Source organism: Balaenoptera ricei, chromosome 10 (genome assembly GCF_028023285.1).
Source record: "Balaenoptera ricei isolate mBalRic1 chromosome 10, mBalRic1.hap2, whole genome shotgun sequence".
NCBI lineage: Eukaryota > Metazoa > Chordata > Mammalia > Artiodactyla > Balaenopteridae > Balaenoptera > Balaenoptera ricei.
This window is the reverse complement of record NC_082648.1, coordinates 12,040,716-12,058,320: the sequence shown is the minus strand read 5'-3', so window position 1 is coordinate 12,058,320 and position 17,605 is coordinate 12,040,716. Positions and strand designations below refer to the sequence as shown.

Below are 17,605 nucleotides of genomic sequence, written 5' to 3'. Positions count from 1 at the left end.
AGTGGAGATTAGTGAAAGCAGAATATGAGCCTAGAATCGCTAGCAGCTATCTTGCCACTGAGAAGAGAGACCCTATCTTCCCAAGAATGGAGCTAACACAATGAAAGAAGAGCTGCGAAATGAAAAGAAAGTGAATCTTGGTGAGAGTCTATGTGCCCCTAAATCCAACTGTGCCTGAAACTAGATACCATGGGCTTTTTCATTACATAAATCAATAAATTATATCTTTGCTTCAATAATTTGAATTAAATTTTCTGTCTTAAACAATTGAAGGAGTGTTATGATGAATACAATGATTTTCCCTTATTTTTTATTTAATGATCCTAAATATTAGGAACAAATCAGAGACTCTTGAGTTAGAAAGCAAAGGACAAATTCATCAAATGAGAAAGTGTTGAGCCCCAGAGGCATACTTAAGGTGTGAAATTTCTTTAGAGATTTTTTTTCCCTGATGTCAAGCAATTTTATTATTTTTAAATTTTTCTTAGAGATTTTTATCATCATTCAAGACCAAACCAATGTAGTCTCAGATGGGAGGAAACATGGAAACCCAAGAAACAAAAGGGAAAGTTAATGAAAGATGTTAGTGGAATCTCATTGACTGCCAGTAATGGGGAGTTGCACACAGGTTTCTTCTAAAGTATTACAAAAGTTAAAATTTAAACTCATATGTTAAGTCACAGAGGACTTTATGGCAAATTAGATTTTAAGCCTTCATCACAAATTTAAGCACATGTGTTAGGAAAACAAGTGTATGTATGTGGAGATAAAGGAGAAAAAAAATCTAATTACCAAGGAAATATCAAAGATATATTAAGTCCCCATTATGTGCAAACAGTTAAAAAGAAGTATAAATCATCGAATTTCACAGCTGGGAATATTCTCCGACTCTTCTTTCAGGTAGTAGACAAGATAAGTGGGGTGATGGGGGATTGCTAGGTCTCTAAAGACCCTGCTAATTGGGCTAAATGGGGTGAAGGTGAGAGCTAGTTCCATACCTTTGAATTCTGAAAGGCCAGGCTACTTAGCTCCTCTGAGATTTAGATAAGAAGCAAGCATTTTTTTAAAGAGAAAATAGGATTTAAAATTTTAAACAAGAAAATGTTTAAATGAGGAAAAATCTTAGGTATTCTCAGAAAGGAAAATTCCAATAGAGAACTAGAGTTAACTGCTTTTAAAGTAGTAAATTCCATACTTCTTAAAAAGAAAAAAAACAAACTACAGCTATTAATTGCCTTTCTTGTTCGTAACAAAGTTCCTATTAGGTATCATGTGAAATATGGCAATCTTTTTTTTTTAACTAGAGTATAATCACTTTACAATGTTGTGTTAGTTTCTGCTGTACAATGAAGTGAATCAGCTATATGTATACATATATCCCTTCCCTCTTGGACCTCCCTCCCCACCCCATCCCACCCATCTAGGTCATCACAGAGCACCGAGCTGAGCTCCCTGTGCTATACAGCAGCTTCCCACTAGCTATCTATTTTACACATGGTAGTGTATATATGTCAATCCTAATCTCCCAATTCATCCCACCCTTCCCTTCCCTCCTGTGTCCACCCATCTGTTCTCTACGTCTGTGTCTCTATTCCTGCCCTGCAAATAGGTTCATTTGTACCATTTTCTAGATTCCACATATATGCGTTAATGATACGATACTTGTTTCTCTCTGACTTACTGCACTCTGTATGACAGACTCTAGGTCCATCACATCTCTACAAATGACCCAATTTCGTTCCTTTTGATGGCTGAGTAATATTCCATTGTATATATGTACCACATCTTCTTTATCCAGTCATCTGTTGATGGACACTTAGGTTGTTTCCACATCCTGGCTATCGTAAATAGTGCTGCAATGAACATTGGGGTACATGTGTCTTTTTGAATTATGGTTTTCTCAGGGTATATGCCCAGTAGTGGGATTGCTGGGTCAGATGGTAGTTTTAATTTTAGTTTTTTAAGGAACCTCCATACTGTTCTGCACAGTGGCTGTATCAATTTACATTCCCATTAACAGTGTAAGAGGGTTCCTTTTTCTCCACACCCTCTCCAGCATTTATTGTTTGTAGGTTTTTTATGATGGCCATTCTGACCAGTGTGACGTGATACCTCATTGTAGTTCTGATTTGCACTTCTCTAATAATTAGTGATGTTGAGCAACTTTTCATGTGCCTCTTGGCCATCTGTATGTCTTCCTTGGAGAAATGTCTATTTAGGTCTTCCGCCCATTTTTTGATTGGGTTGTTTGTTTTTGAAATATGGCAATCTTGAGAGCATACACTCATTTGCAATTCATGAGAGCTCAAGACTTTTTGGTAGGCAAATTGATTTGTCTAACTTTTTTCCCCAATACAAGCACATCTCAGAAATCCTACTTCTATTACAGTCAAGTAACAAGCACTAGGTCTTTTTTTGTGTAAAATGTTAGAGTATTTCCATTTTTCAACCTCTATTATCTCCTAATCATAAGACTTCGGTAGGAGACAAAGAATAACTCATCTGCTCTGGTTCTATTCACATAGGCAAGAAAATGCTATTACTCCTCATTCATTATTCTTATTTACTTCTGGATAAATCATATCAAAAGTATTTAGTGATGGTTTATGATAGGCAAGCCACTGAAGTGTACAGAAATTGGTATATGAGCAACAAAAATGCAAAAGTCTTGTTTCCTAGGCCTGAACCAGATTATTTAGTGATAGTGTACACATTTACCTGGAATTCGCACTGTAGGAACTAGAAATAGAATTACTAAGAGTGGGAATTAGTTGAGGGTTATTTCAATTATGCTTTAAGATGAAATACAATGTTTAGAAACATCCTGAAATATAATACCATACTTGATTTTTTTGAACAATATATTCTTTTCAGTAACTGCCATTTCAAGCAGGGTTTCTTTGACTATTTATTTTTTTTGAATAAAGCAAAACTTGAGGTAAATGCTTTGCCAGGTGACTACTCTTCAAACTCATGTCCCAACAGACCACATGTCTGGCATCCAAGGTCTTAGAAAGTCCTATAAAAACTCGCAGGATTTGAATTGGTTTTCTGACAGAAATGAGCACTACTGTTGCACTCCTACTAGTTCTTGGCTTTCTTAAACACAGAACACTTGGTTTCCATAGTTTTTGTGGCTTTTTGGAGGATCTCTAAGATTGCTCCCATAGTTTTGACAATTTGCTCCATCTGCTCTGCAGCTGACTCGATGGTATCCTTGGCATTCTCAGTGTTTAGTGCATCCTGTAACTTTTTCAAGGTGTCTATTGTAGTGGCTTTGGATGGACCAGGACTTGGGCTTTTCTCAGATGTGGTATCATCTGATTGCTCTTTGGTGTCTTTTCTATAGAAGTCACTTAACTGAAGATTCATGATGGGATATTTCATCAAGAGTGAAAGAGAAGATTCCAAACTCTCAAGGATGTTACCATTATTCAACACAGAGGCAATGACCGGTGTATGGACATTTTTGAACATTTCTTTGGCTGACTGTTGCAACTCCTTTACACTGCTACTCTTCTCAAGCATAGAGCACATAGCTGTTGCAATCTTGGAACATAAAGGTTCACTTTGCATTTTGTCCTGCTGTGCCACCACTGCAGATTGCATCTCCTTAAAAGTTTTGAGCATCTATTCAAAGACATCCTTAACATTACCATCTTCTTTCACAGCCGTCAAGAAGATTTGAGTGTTCATACTGCTGTTAAACAATTCAGTGAGTGCATTTGTGAAGGAAGCAAGATCTTGCATGTGAAAGAAGAAGGTTTTGGCAGCTTGAACGAGCCTCTCTTTATCCTTTTCTGACCCTGAAGACATTTCTTCAGCAGAAATGTTTCAGCACTGTAAAACAAGTAGTAATCCAAATGAAAACTAAAAGTATATTTGTCAACCATAAAGAGACTGAAAGTATAATCTGAACATGAGAAAAACTCTTATCAAAGGTTGGAAAGCTATACAAGCTTTAAAACAGAAATGATCTTGTGCTTTAATAAAAAATAATAAAAATAATTAAAACAGAGTAGAATTGGGGGGTTTCGTTAAATTTAAACTACATATCAAATATTGCATGCTAGATCCTGAATTGGATATGCTGACATATGGAGTGACAGTATTCACAGGTATTACCCTCAATACCCATCCAATCTAGTGAAAAAGATTGGATAAAACATTAAAAATTACATAGAGGTGCTCTGGTTTCAATTAAGATAGAGCAAGCACACTCCATCCAATCTTTCCTACTGATGACAACTAAAAATCACGGACAGAATATATAAACTATCAAGTAACTCTGAAAGGTGGATAACAGCAGACTGAGGAGGTAGAGAATGCAATATTCCAAAGAAGATCAAGGCCATCTAATGCAAACTCCCAATGTCTGTCCTGTCCTTTCTGTACTTTCATTACAACTCATCTTCTTCTGCAGTAGAGAAAAATGTTAATGTTTCTAACCAATGTTCACAATCCTCTTTTGGTATTTCCTCTAGAATTCTGCTCTATCAATCATCTCCCCTTTTCTCTTGTGCTGTGAACTGAAGTCCTCCCAAAATTCATGTGTTGACACCCTGATTTCCAGTATGACTGTAATTGGAGACAGGTCCTTTAGGAGGTAATTAAGGTTAATGAAGTAATAAGGGCAGGGCCCTGGTACGATAGGATTAGTGTCCTTGTAAGAGGAGACACCAGAGAGCTCCCTTCCTCACTCTCTCCACCTTGTGAGGATGCAGCAAGAAGGTGACTGCCTGCAAATCAGGAAGAGAGCCCTCACCAAAAACTGAATGGGCTGGTACTTTGATCTTATATTTCCCAGGCTCCAGAGCTGTGAGAAAATAAAACTTCTGTTGTCCAAGCCCCCAGTCTATGGTATTTTGTTATGGCAGCCCAAGCTGACTAATACATCTTGCATCCTCCATCGCTCCCTCTTTATTTTTCCTTCTCCTTTAACTACGTACATACTCAGTTCCCTACTCATTTGGTTAGGATTCCAGGCTTTCACTGCTGTGGCCTGTGTTCAGTCCCTGGTCAGGGAATTGAGATCCTGCAAGCCACATGGTGCAGCAAAAAAACAAAAACAAAAACAAAAAAAACTGCCCTATTCAGTTTAAAAAAAAAGTTTGACTCTGATTTCTCTTCAAGTAATGATTCCATCTCACTCCTTCCTTTAATTCTCAAATTTCTCAAGAGAGAGATTCTTTGTAATTTATTCTATCCCTCACTATTTTCCTGTAGGGCACCAATAACTTCTAACTATCAAATCTCTTGGCCTATTTCCAGGCCTTAACCATCTTGAGTTCTCTGCATTATTAAAATTGCTGAATACCTCTTCCTACTTCAAGATTTTTTCCTCTTGAGGGCTCCATGATGCTGTATAACTCTGGTCCTTCTATATCCTCTCTAAGCATTTATTTTTTTTATAGGTTTCTCTTCCTTATACCACCAATGCCTCTCCAGTCTCCTAAGTGCCGCAAGGCTGTGTTTTTGGCCCCCATTATACTGTACACTTTCTCCCTTCAAGATCTCATAACTACAAATGCCATCTGTATGCAGATGACTCCTAAACCTCATGGCGTAGGCTCAGCAATTCTCCCGATCTCCAGATCTACATTTCCACCTACCTACTGGTCATCTCCACATGGTGACTGCACCAATATATGCCATACAATTATCCAAAACTGCTCTCATCTCCTCAGAAAACACTTTCTCCTCATCATTGAGGCTCAAATCCCTTTTCCTTTTCTCTTCCCCATATTAAATCAGTCCCTAAAATTTGTCAACTCCCTTTGAACTTATTTCAATCCATCCCCTCCCTTCCATTCCCATAACTACCACTCCAGTTAACTCTCATCTAGACAACTTTAATGGTCTCACATTTGATCTCAATATTTTTGTCAAGGGGTCACAAACTGGCAATCCACAGGCAAAATCTAACCAGCAGATATGCTTTGTTTGACCTACCACAGTGTATTTTCAAAATGTTTATCAGTTGCAAATTTAAAAATTGAAACATAGAAATCTGGATTTCTACTGATTATTGAAAAAATGAAATTAACTGGTAGCATTAAGTCCTTTTTCTGAGTTGGAGAAATTTCCTAGAGCTGAGGTTGTCCCCTTTAGACTAGACATTCACCCTCTATACCCTATTGTCTTACACTAAGTGTTTCAATTACTTACATATCTTGTCCAGTTACTTTAGGCATTGGAGTTGGTAACCCATGCTTTATTGTCCATACCCACTAATCCAGCTTGTATAAACTGACTTTCCTGAAATCCAAACCTCCTAATATTATCCCATAACCAAAAACCTTCAATGGTTCAGTATTGCCTAGAGAATAAAATAAAATTTCCTAGCATGGCATCTAAGGCCATCAACAAACTGCTCTCAGTTTTCCACTACTTGCCTTCCCTTCACTGCTCCCACATATACTCTGTACCACCAGCATAGTGGATTAATTTTGTTCCCTGAAAATGCTCCACAGCTTTTTGTTCACAGTTTTCCCTTCACCTGCATCATCTCCTTCATACCCCACCTCCTTACACATCTATTGAAATCCTACTTATGCATCCATACATACTTCGGCTACACTGGCCACAAATACATTTTTCCCGTTTTTCCCATGTTCCTACATGGTGGGGCCCTAGGCTATGTCAAATGCAAAATGACCCAGAGGGACAAAAGTAAAATAATACCCCACTTGGTCCTTCTTTAGAACTATAGGGCAGCACCTTTAGATTTTACAGTACAAGTCTCCTAGCTGGCATCTTGGTTCCGAATCCTCTACCCACTCAATAACAACAGGAATTTTTGTTGTTAACATAAGAATAGCTATCATTTAGTAAGTTTTTGCCATAAAACAGGCACTGTGCCAAGTGTTTTACATTTATTATCTCATAGTCCTTTTATGCCAATCCATAAATTACAAACTAGTACTCACATGACATCTATAAAAAAAAAGTAGAGAGATTAAATTACTTTCCCAGGGTTACATGGCTCGTAAGTGGTACTCTGGGTACACAAAATAGGGACTGTACAATTCTAAAGCCCATGGTCTTTCCAGTAAGTTATACTGAGGCTGAGTGATTTTCTTGCTTCTGATGTGTCTTTCCTGTAGAGGAATCAGTGGGGATTAGGACAGAATCTAGAGAAAGAAGCATGGGAGACTCTGATCTAAGCATTAAGGGAAAGGAGTCAAGTTGATCTTTAAGGTTTTTATATTGTCAAGACAATTAACCAAGATAACAAGAGAGATAGTGATAAAGAGCAGAACTTCCAGCCAGGAAAGAAGAGCACACACACAAAAAACACATTTGGCTGAAAATATCTGTACCTATATCTCTTGAGAACTTAGACCAATCAGCAACAGGTACAAAATGCAACAGAAGCTAAAGGAAGTTTAATATCTGGAAAAGTTGACATGATGGGAACCCAAAATCTGAGAGCTTCAATCAAAGAGGCATCTTGTCTACTGAATTGAATTAGCTCAGTTGGATAGCACTTTTCAACAACAAAAAAGTCCATTAAAGAACAAAAATTTTAATGTTTTACCACTGCACTACTAATTACTTATAATTATTATAATAAATATTATAATTATTACTTATAATTAATATTACTTAATATATACCAAGTTTATATTAATATAGAAAATAAAAGAATTCTGAGAACTAAACCATGCAGAAACAGTCGATGAACCAGACAGGCAGAGGGACCCAGCAGAGACTAGCAAAGCCTGTAAGTCATCACATTCCATTAGAAACATCCAGTTGAAACCAGATGAAAAAGCACTGCAACAATACTCCCCAACAACTGCTGGGACCACTGAACTCAGAAACACGGCAAGGTAAGCAATATGGGTATTTCTATCAGTATTGATATAATACTCTGTTTCTCCATATTAAAGTGTGTTTGCAGTAACAGGTCAGACTTGAATCCTAGTCATAACTATAATAAAGCAACAAAACAACTTTTTTTAAGCGGATCCCATGACATGTTCCTGGTGATCATTTATGTCTCTGAAGACACCAAGAAAGAAGAAAATTAACAGCTTATATAATTAAGTCAGAGGGGATGATAAACTCGTAAAGACATCAATTTTAGAAAAGAATAAGGATGAAATGACCCCTGTGTGAATGTGTGTTGTTTACATGGAATGTAACATTTTCTTTTATGTCTTTAACATTAATTTAAGCATTCAGTATCTGTGAAAATATGAATGTGTGATCCAATTCTAGTTAATGTATAGTGCTATGCTCCTTCATAAGTTATATTACATTTAAATATCACTGGGCCTTTGCTGTGTGTCTCCAAATAGACTGTTATCTTCTTGAGGGCAAGGAACATTGTCTACTCAAGACATATGGCAGAGGTTTCTCAAGTGAACATTTGATAAATGCTGGTGAATGACCTCGATATTCTGCTTTCTGGTAGGAAATATTCTTTTAAAGACTTATATCAGAGTGTCATCACACCATGATCAACCTTGTTTTTTTTTAATGAAAGGCCATGGTTTTGATTTAAATTAAAGAAGGAAGCTCAGAACTAGTTAGTAGCTGTTATTTTCTCCTGAAAAGCTTCTGACTTTACCCATACCCTATACCCACACTCCCAGATAAGTGAACCTTGCAGGATAGCTGGACCCAATATGGGTAGTGAGGACAAGAGACACATTGGAGAAAGGTAAAACCTTAGAGACCACTAATGACCAAACATCAGAAGCTTGGACAGGGTCATGGTTTTTCTTTTTTCTTTCTTTCTTTCTGTTTTTAATTGTTATTATGGGAAAAGTTCAAACATACACAGAAGTAAAGACAATAATATAATAAACTCCCACACCCCCATAACCCAGCTTCAAAAATTATCAAAACAAGTTTGATCTTATTACCTCTATGAAGCTACTCCAATCTGCCTTCTAGATTATTTGGAAGCAAACCTCAGTATCATTTCATCATTAAATTTTTCAGGATGTATTTCCACAAAAGCAAGAACTCTTCAAAATTTGACCTTATGCTCCTCAAACCAATAATATTTAACAGAATTGTCTTTGACTTTGAAACACACCCAGTGTCCTGCTGTAAAAATTTATTTTTGATGTCAGTGTAAAAGTTTTTGGAATGCATTTGCAATACATATCAAAAGTAATATAAATTTTTATTCCTATTGATTAAATAAATTGTATATTTATATAATCTGAATTTCCTCTGGAAATTTATACTGAGGAAATAATCCAGATAATTGAAGAGGGAAAAAAGAACTATGTGTATTAAAATACTTATATTAAGACAGTGAAACAATTAAGAATTTATTAAATTATGGTAAAGATATATGAAATACTTTATGAAATATAAATATAAATATGTATATTTTATATAACCAATAAAATAATTATAAAACTAGAAATAGGGGAAAGTGTTTAAGTAAATTAATATAAGATGAAATTTTATTTCTTATTATTACAACTTGGTAAAAATACTTATGCATTTAAATAAACTTTGGAAAGGAATAATAAAAGAAAAACAAGATGGTAGGTTTATAGGTGTTTTTCCTCCTACATATTAAAGTGTTTATATATTATTGCTATAAACTTTTATTTTAAAATACTTTGTTTTATCAAATCTTTTAATTTCATCATGTTATAATTCTACCGTCTATCAATGCACAATCACCTGTCACTTTCTCCATGAATCTTCCTCTAATGACCTCCATATTAAATTTTCTCTTTAAATTCCTATAGCACTTGACAGTCAATGCAGTACTGTTATTCACAAAAGTATCCTGAGAAAATTTTACTTACATATGTGATCATCAATACATTTTTATTTTGCAAGGTGGTTCCTTTCCTGAAAAACGAAAAGAACTGTATAGCATCACTAAATAAACTTTAACTTTTAGATACAATCATCAGTGTATTTCTCCTATTTCTTATATGCTCTTTAATCATGAGTGTTTACTTCTTATTTCAACAAAATTGATGAGTTAGGTCCAATAAGAATCCATCTGAAGCTAGTCTTTGTTTCCAAGTTCCTAAGATGAGCAGATCAAGTATCAGTGCTTCCAGATTTGTTTACTTCCTTTTTTAAATAAAATAACAAGCCAAAATACGTGTGATTTCCGAACTTTGTTTTAGCAAAAGAACTCTCTCATCACACAAACTTTTCCCACCCACAGCCCAAATAGAGCAGCAAAGAAAGCATAGCTGCTTCAGCAAAGGGTGGGGTGAAACTGGCGTGCCAGAGACCGAGCGCTCCACCTGCTGGCTGGCAATTCCCCATCAGGCTGCCCCAGGGCTCTTTGGAACTTATTTCATGAACCACTACAATAAAATGCTCAAATAGCAGCACAAACTCCACTCTACAGAAGTGGATGGGAACTGCCCATCACTATCAGGTTATAACAAATAGTGTAAGAGTTCACATCTGCCATACAAAAGATGCAGGTGATCAGAGCTGGATTAAGTACACCACTTAGCTACCTGCTGATGCCCATCTTAAAAGTCATTTTTTAAAATGACTTTAACATGATTTTAAAAGATTGAACATTAAAGTCAATATTTAAAAGATCAGCCCTGAAAATGCAATAAGATAGAGGACAGTATATGGCCCAGAACTCCTCTCAGGTACAAGTACTATATATCACTGGTGAGACATCACTTGAGGCATGCCTAAGTAACAACTGTGATCTTTAAGAAGGGTGACTCCAACTAATTGCAGACTGTTTTGTTTTGTTGAGACAAGTAAGCAATTCAAGCATCAGAACTAAATTGTCATGGGCAATAGTTGAAATGCTGCACATTGCCAACTAAGATTTTTCATGTGGTGTATAACCTCTCCTCTAAGTATCAAGCACATAGTTAAGAGTGTCAGTTGGAAAGGTTACAAATTGTTAACCCTCCCTAGATGACGGACTGTCTCCACATGGCCCCAGTGTAAATATTATTAAAGTATGAGTTCTTTTGTTTTGCTTTTCGTTTTCTTAATTTTTATTGGAGTCTAGTTGATTCACAATGTTGTGTTAGTTTCTGCTGTACAGCAAAGTGAATCGGTTATATGTATACATATATCCAGTCTTTTTTAGATCCTTTATCCATACAGGTTATTACAGAGTACTGAGCAGAGTTCCCTGTACCATACAGTAGATGCTTATTAGTTATCTACTTTATATATAGTAGTGTATATATGTCCATCCCAATCTCCCAGTTTATCCCTCCCCCCTTCCCCCGCTTTCCCCTGGTAACCATAAGATTGTTTTCTACATCTGTGGCTCTACTTCTGTTTTGTAAATAAGTTCATTTGTACCATTTTTTTAGATTCCACATATAAGTGATATCATACGATATTTGTCTTTCTCTGTCTTACTTCAAAGTGTGAGTTCTTTAAAATTTGAATTTGCACAAGGCAAGCACCACCTCTATCTATAATTTTGTACGACGTAGTGCCTTCAACTTGACGTTGTAGTTTTAAATCTGTCTTAACTTCCTAACTAGATTAGAAATTTCACAAAAGCAGGGACCATGTCTCTTTCATTTCTTTATACTCTACAGAGCCTAGCATACTACCTTATAACAGTAAAGTACTACTCTCCATTAGGTAAATTGCTACTGAATTATTAAATTACTTCCTTCATCGGGCTCTTCAAATTTCACTTGTCCCAAACATAATTAATTGGTTTCACCTTCAAACCCCACCTCTCCCCCACCTAATTCTCTAGCATTTATCTCACTGTTGGGATGGAAGTAATTTTAAACTGTATTCAGTACTGGGGCAGGTATGGTGGCAGGGCTGCCGAAGATCTCTTTGCATAAGGAACCCTCAGTCCCCTTCCCCAAGGAAGAAATAAAGAAGGTAAGCCTGACTCAGAAAGATTAGTCTTTTTTCATTAGATGTGAAAAATAATTCTGAGCACATCATGATATCTCTTACTCAGACTTGTTACTGGCACAAAATTATGGATATCTGCAACCTAGGAAGAAGGGTGTAAAAGAGCATGTGCAAGGGCTTGAGTATGTAAAGGAAAGGAAATACTACTTTTGTAGTTGAAAAAGTACTGTATCTGATTTCTGGTAAGACTGAAACTTTTCATCAATTAATTACTACTATTTCTTCTTTTACTGTCTGTTCAGAGTTGTCTGCATGTTTACCTATTAGATTATGACTGTTTTCTGTATTGATAACAAGACTAGTTAGAAACCAATACTTTTTAATATTTCCTGCATTTTAACCAGTTTGCTTTCAGTCCTTCTTACGTGGTCATCTTTGTTAGTCAAATTTTTGTGACTTTTTCCCATTGGTTTTAAGCTTATAAAGCCCTCCATATACATTTGAAAATTATGTTTTCTTCTAGCTATTTTATCATTTGATCTTTTTTACATATGTTACATGGATATTTTTAAATTAATGTTTAATACCCCACAAGCTAGCCCATTATGCCAGGATCATTTATGGAATACTAATTTCTATTGATTTGAGATTCTACATTTATTATATGTTAAGTCAAATATATAGAAGGATCTTCTTTGGGGACTATTTTGTTCCATGATTCCACCTACTCTTGCACCTATACGATACTTGTTAATATTGTGTTTTTATACTGTTTTAATGTTTGAGAAGGAAAAAAGTCCCAACATTACTTTTCCTGAAAAAAGTAAGTAGTCTCACCTATTTAGTCTTTCAGATGTATTTTATGATTAATTTGTCAAGTTGTGTTAAAACAATGAATTAATTGGGAAGGAACTGACCACTTGGAAGCATTCAACCTCCCATCAAGGAGAAAGCTTCATCTCTCCATGTGTTTATCCTGAGGTAAATAGAACCACACATCTTTTGTAAAAGCTATGCCTTCAGATAATGGCATATGACAGCTTTTAGAGAAATTTCCCACTTTTTCAGGGTAAGAAAGACTCCTCTCACCTAAATATCTGAACGGGGATGTAGTTGGTGATCTTCTAAATTCAAAGTCAGAAACTGGAGTTTTCACTGCATGATAAGATCTGAAAACTAGAAACCAAAAAAGAAAACAGTTTAACGTAAAATTTCTAGGAGAAAAAAGCAAAAATCAGAGTCCCAATTTGTGGTTATCAAATTGCAGTTTGCAACCCAATGGTGAGTTTGAGGAATATTTAATAGCCCTTTAACAAACAATTTCTTTAAACGGAATTGAGATATATTCTAATTTGTGCACATTTGTATCTGTCGTGTGTGTGTGTTTGTGTGTGTGTGTGTGTACTGTATCTAAATCAAAGATAAAAATGAATTTCTGACCATGATACAATTTATTCCACCAGGGGTACCAGTACATTTTCCTAAAATTAAGAGCAAAAATTATTATGTTCCTAATCCATTTTCAAAAATTTTCCCCTTTCCATTTCCAAACTGTATCTTTATAACTTGGAGGATAGGTTATGTTCATGTTTACCTTCTTGAGAGAAAACATCTTCATTCCTTCCCCCCATGCTTCTGAGTTCCAAATATCTAGGCTACGAACAATGGTCCTAGAAAGATAGGGCCCAGATTAATTAGGATGTTGTTTACACAAAGAGAGGATGTGCCAGATCCCACACAGGTATAAAGGACTCCATTTTCTCCTTCTTTTCTCCCAAGAATTCAAATGAAATATCCACGTGTCAGGCGCATCGTCAGGCTACTCCAGCTGTGCATACTCAGGGACATCGTTCTCACCAGCTTCAAACTTTCACCCAAATTCACTCGGAAGGGTGTTGCTTATTCCTTCTTATTCCTTCTTTCTCTGAGCCCAAAGTACAGACACAAGCAGGCTTATTCTATTCATTCTGTGATGTACCCTTGTTACTTATTCCCTAATACATTTGTGAAATGACATTATCTTCTTTCTGAGGCTAACTCTAGCGTATCTGAATAATGGTCAAGTGTAATATAGACAATTCTAAATAATTTAATTTATAAACTTTCCCAATGGAGAACCAGAGAGATAGTCAGAACTGCCCTGTCCCTTCCATGATGCCCACTGTCTCTCCAAGTGAGATTGTAATCTAAGGAATCTTGAAAATAAACTGTTATCACGAGGATTTTTTGGTAAACATTCTAATGTTATATGTGTTGCCTTTGGATGCCTCTTAGGTTTGGAGAGCAAATAATTGACCTGTAAAGACATAAAGAGTGTTTTGAATATTGTAAATTAAGATAACAGAGTATACAAACAAAATTAGCAATTATTGCCCTGTAAACTCAGAGATCTTAATATTCTTCTAACTCTACTAATTTAATTCCAAATATTAGAAAAATCAATCTGGTTGGTCTATTCAATGTGGTGACTAGAGGTTGAGGAAATTAAGGAGCACTGGTAATCAAGAGCTAACCATTTCAAATATGTTATTAAATATTACTTGGAAATAATCATTTATTAATAATCAGATGCTAGATAAACACAAATCTTTCCTATCTAGGATCTCCCCCCCTCCACAAGATCTAATGCCATAATTAATGCATCAACAAGTTGTATTATGTTACCCATATTTTCATACACTGACTCCAAGTTTCAAAAAATTGTTTTGAAGAACTTGTTGAGTTTTCTGAGAAATTCCTTAGATAGCATACTACATTGCTATTCATAAAGTAAAAGATTTCCTGGTCAAATCTATACATCCAGCAGATATTTTTCAAGATTTCTAGTAAAGATTTATTATTGTATTTTTCAGAGATCATATTTGAAATATGGCTCAAAGTGACTTCCTCTACCCAGAGAACCCAAAAAGGCGGCAAGAAGTAAATCGTCTTCACCAGGAGCTCCTTGACTGCTTATCTGACAGCTTCCATGCCACCAACAAGCTGACTGGGGTTTTAAATACGCACTTAGGGTGCAGGCTGGCCTCCATTGAAATGAAAAGAGATGCGACCATCAAAGAAAACTGTGATATCATCATCCAAGCCATGATGAAGATCCAAAAAGAATTGCAAAAGGTTGATGAAGCACTAAAAGATAAACTAGAGCCCACCCTTTATAGAAAACTTCAGGATATTAAGGAAAAAGAAACCGAGAAAATTGCAATAGTACAAAAGGTTATTTCAGTCATCCTGGGAGAAGCTACTTCTGCTGCCAGCGCAGTGGCTGTTAAACTCGTGGGCTCAAACATCACAACTGGCATAATTAACAAGTTGGTCACTGTGTTAGCTCAAATTGGTGCTTCTCTCCTTGGTAGCATAGGAGTTGCTGTTCTTGGCCTTGGCATAGATATGATCTTCCGTGCCATCCTGGGAGCAGTGGAGAAAACACAGCTTCAAGAAGCCATCAAAAGTTATGAGAAGCATCTGGTGGAATTCAAGTCAGCCTCAGAAAAATATCATCATGCCATTATTGAGGTCACCAACACAGTGAAACACCAAATGAAATAAACAGTTACTTTATCTGCCTCTGGAATATTTTTCTGCTTCTTTCTCAATAATAGTGTTTTGCTACTTCGATTAGGCTCATTTTCCATAAGCTTCCAAATAGACATAAATACCATAAACAACTCAGAAAGAGGACTCAAAAGATGCTAAAACTAGATGACTCTAGAGAGTCTTCTATCAACGATGAATGCCTGGATCAGTTGGTGCTAGACCCTGTGAGTAAAAGAGTACATCCTGGTATGTCTTCTCACTGTGCTCTACGGATCAACATTAGGGTGAATGTTATTGTAGAGCAGCAGGTGTAGGGGTTACCTTTTTCTTTTCTAATTCCCAGTCAAAATCCTTCAAATCTGCATTGAATGCACAGACTTTCACTTCTACCACTAGCTCAGACATCATTTAGTTCTAAGAGACATACTTAGTAACTTCTGCCCACATGCAAACACTGAGCCTTCCAATGGAATAGAAATACTACCGTAATTTTGACCATCAGTTTAAATCCAATTTTCTGTAAGTTGGAAGAGACTGAAATAAGGTTTGTAACAATTTACATCAACGATGAAAGGAGGTAATCGTTCTGTAAACTTCTACTAATTACACACTGTAATCTGGATGGACCTGTAAGAGAGAAAAGTTAAAACTATAAAAGATAAAAGTTGTTTCTATAGTTGCAATCAACCCTGACCAACTGTGGTGTGATGATTAAATATCCCTCAAGTGAATGTCTGAACATTTTGGAACATTTTAAAAACAAGCAAACAAGCAAATCCCAGGTATATAAGTGAATTTAGTATGCAGGAGAAGAAACTGCTACTTACTCTTTTAAGAATTGTCATTTAAAGGAAAGTTGTAATTTATTACTTTATGCGTTTTAAAAAAAAGTGAAATTTTACTTTCAATACTAGCAGAAAGGAGGAAGCTTCCCTTGCTATATAAAACTTTAGGTGATCCATTTCATTAATTATCTAATTTCAGGAAAATCCCAAGGCTACGGACGCCTAATGGTTCAGTTGAATTTCTGAAGATGCCAAGTGTTTGTTTTTCTAAATCCTTCACCAACCAATTACTCCCCATTGAGACTCCTATGTTCTACTTACAAAATTATTTTAAAAGTCATTCATGCAAGAATGTTCATTACAGTTGATTCTTGCATCCAAGTACAAGAAATGTCTTTAAATTTTAAAAGCTCAACATATCTTAAAAATTAAAAAGCTACATGAAATACTATAGTTTTTCAAATGTAGTCTTTTCTTTACCTTCTGTCATTGCTTTTATAAATTAGTTGCAAAATGTCACAATTTAGTTCATCTTCAAAATTAAATTTTATTTTGTATTTATTACCTGATTCATAAACTTATATCTTGTTACTGCTCTTGTGGACTCAGAATTCAGTCTAAAACCAAATCAAGAATTTTCTCAAACAAAGGTTAGTTTAGGTAAGGGATCAATCTTATAGGTTAAGCCCACATTTAAATATTTTCTAAAAATTAATACGTATCTCCCTCAAGATATTGGAATATTTATAACTGATAGTAAGAATTGGCCTATATCTAACATTTTCCTATAAGTGATAGTACTGATATTTTTTTAATGTTTAAACTCACCTTTAAGGGGAAAAGATATGGGAGGAGTCTTAAAGAGCAGATGAAAGATAAGGAAAGGACGAAGATTAGAGCTAAGGGAATAATCTCCTTTGTATGGTGACATCATAAAGGATTTTTGGTGGGTGAAAAGACCAGAAAGTAAAAGAGCCAATATAAACCAACCTCCACACTCGTAAATTTAAAACTGATTGTACAAATATCCCCATATTTCCTCTTCAAAAACACGAATCCTGTAGATTAGCACTCTGGGGCTCTAATACGGGCACTGAGTTGCTTAGGTCTACAAATATTCTTTGTGTAAAAACAACTACTTAACTTCCAGGCGCACGGCACGCTAACGAAGTGCATCATTCGGGGATTCGTTTTCAAATGGAAACTCCCGAAAGATCGCACGCGCTTACGTCATGAAGGGGAAAAAAACCCTACAAAACACAATTCAAGGTAACGGACACAGCGCTAAACATTTCCCTATCAGATATCCGCAGGCCTCGGGCGTCTCAATAAATAGAGCTCCCGGAAGTTAGGTCAGAATGCCTGCGGCGAGGTAGGACAGTGGTCCCATCAGCCAGTCATATATCCGACCCGCTTCATTTTCATATTCTTATTGGGCTAGATAAGTGTCAATCAACATGAAGCTCTTGTACTGCGTA

At 35.9% G+C, this 17,605-nt stretch overlaps 2 protein-coding genes across 2 annotated transcripts; one reads left to right on the top strand and one right to left on the bottom strand.

The window, feature by feature from the left end:
* Nucleotides 1–2,898: 2,898 nt before the first annotated feature.
* C10H12orf60 (chromosome 10 C12orf60 homolog) lies at nucleotides 2,899–17,439 on the bottom strand. Its single transcript, XM_059935352.1, is given in 6 exon segments — nucleotides 2,899–3,840; nucleotides 9,786–9,831; nucleotides 12,898–12,984; nucleotides 13,403–14,104; nucleotides 15,827–15,969; nucleotides 17,118–17,439. A coding segment is annotated over 1 exon segment (732 nt). The 5' UTR covers nucleotides 3,817–3,840; nucleotides 9,786–9,831; nucleotides 12,898–12,984; nucleotides 13,403–14,104; nucleotides 15,827–15,969; nucleotides 17,118–17,439; the 3' UTR covers nucleotides 2,899–3,084.
* On the top strand, nucleotides 7,764–16,123 carry SMCO3 (single-pass membrane protein with coiled-coil domains 3). Its single transcript, XM_059935353.1, has 2 exons — nucleotides 7,764–7,835; nucleotides 14,661–16,123. The coding sequence occupies exon 2, from the start codon at nucleotides 14,677–14,679 to the stop codon at nucleotides 15,352–15,354; it is 678 nt and encodes a 225-aa protein (XP_059791336.1). The 5' UTR covers nucleotides 7,764–7,835; nucleotides 14,661–14,676; the 3' UTR covers nucleotides 15,355–16,123.
* Nucleotides 17,440–17,605: the final 166 nt, after the last annotated feature.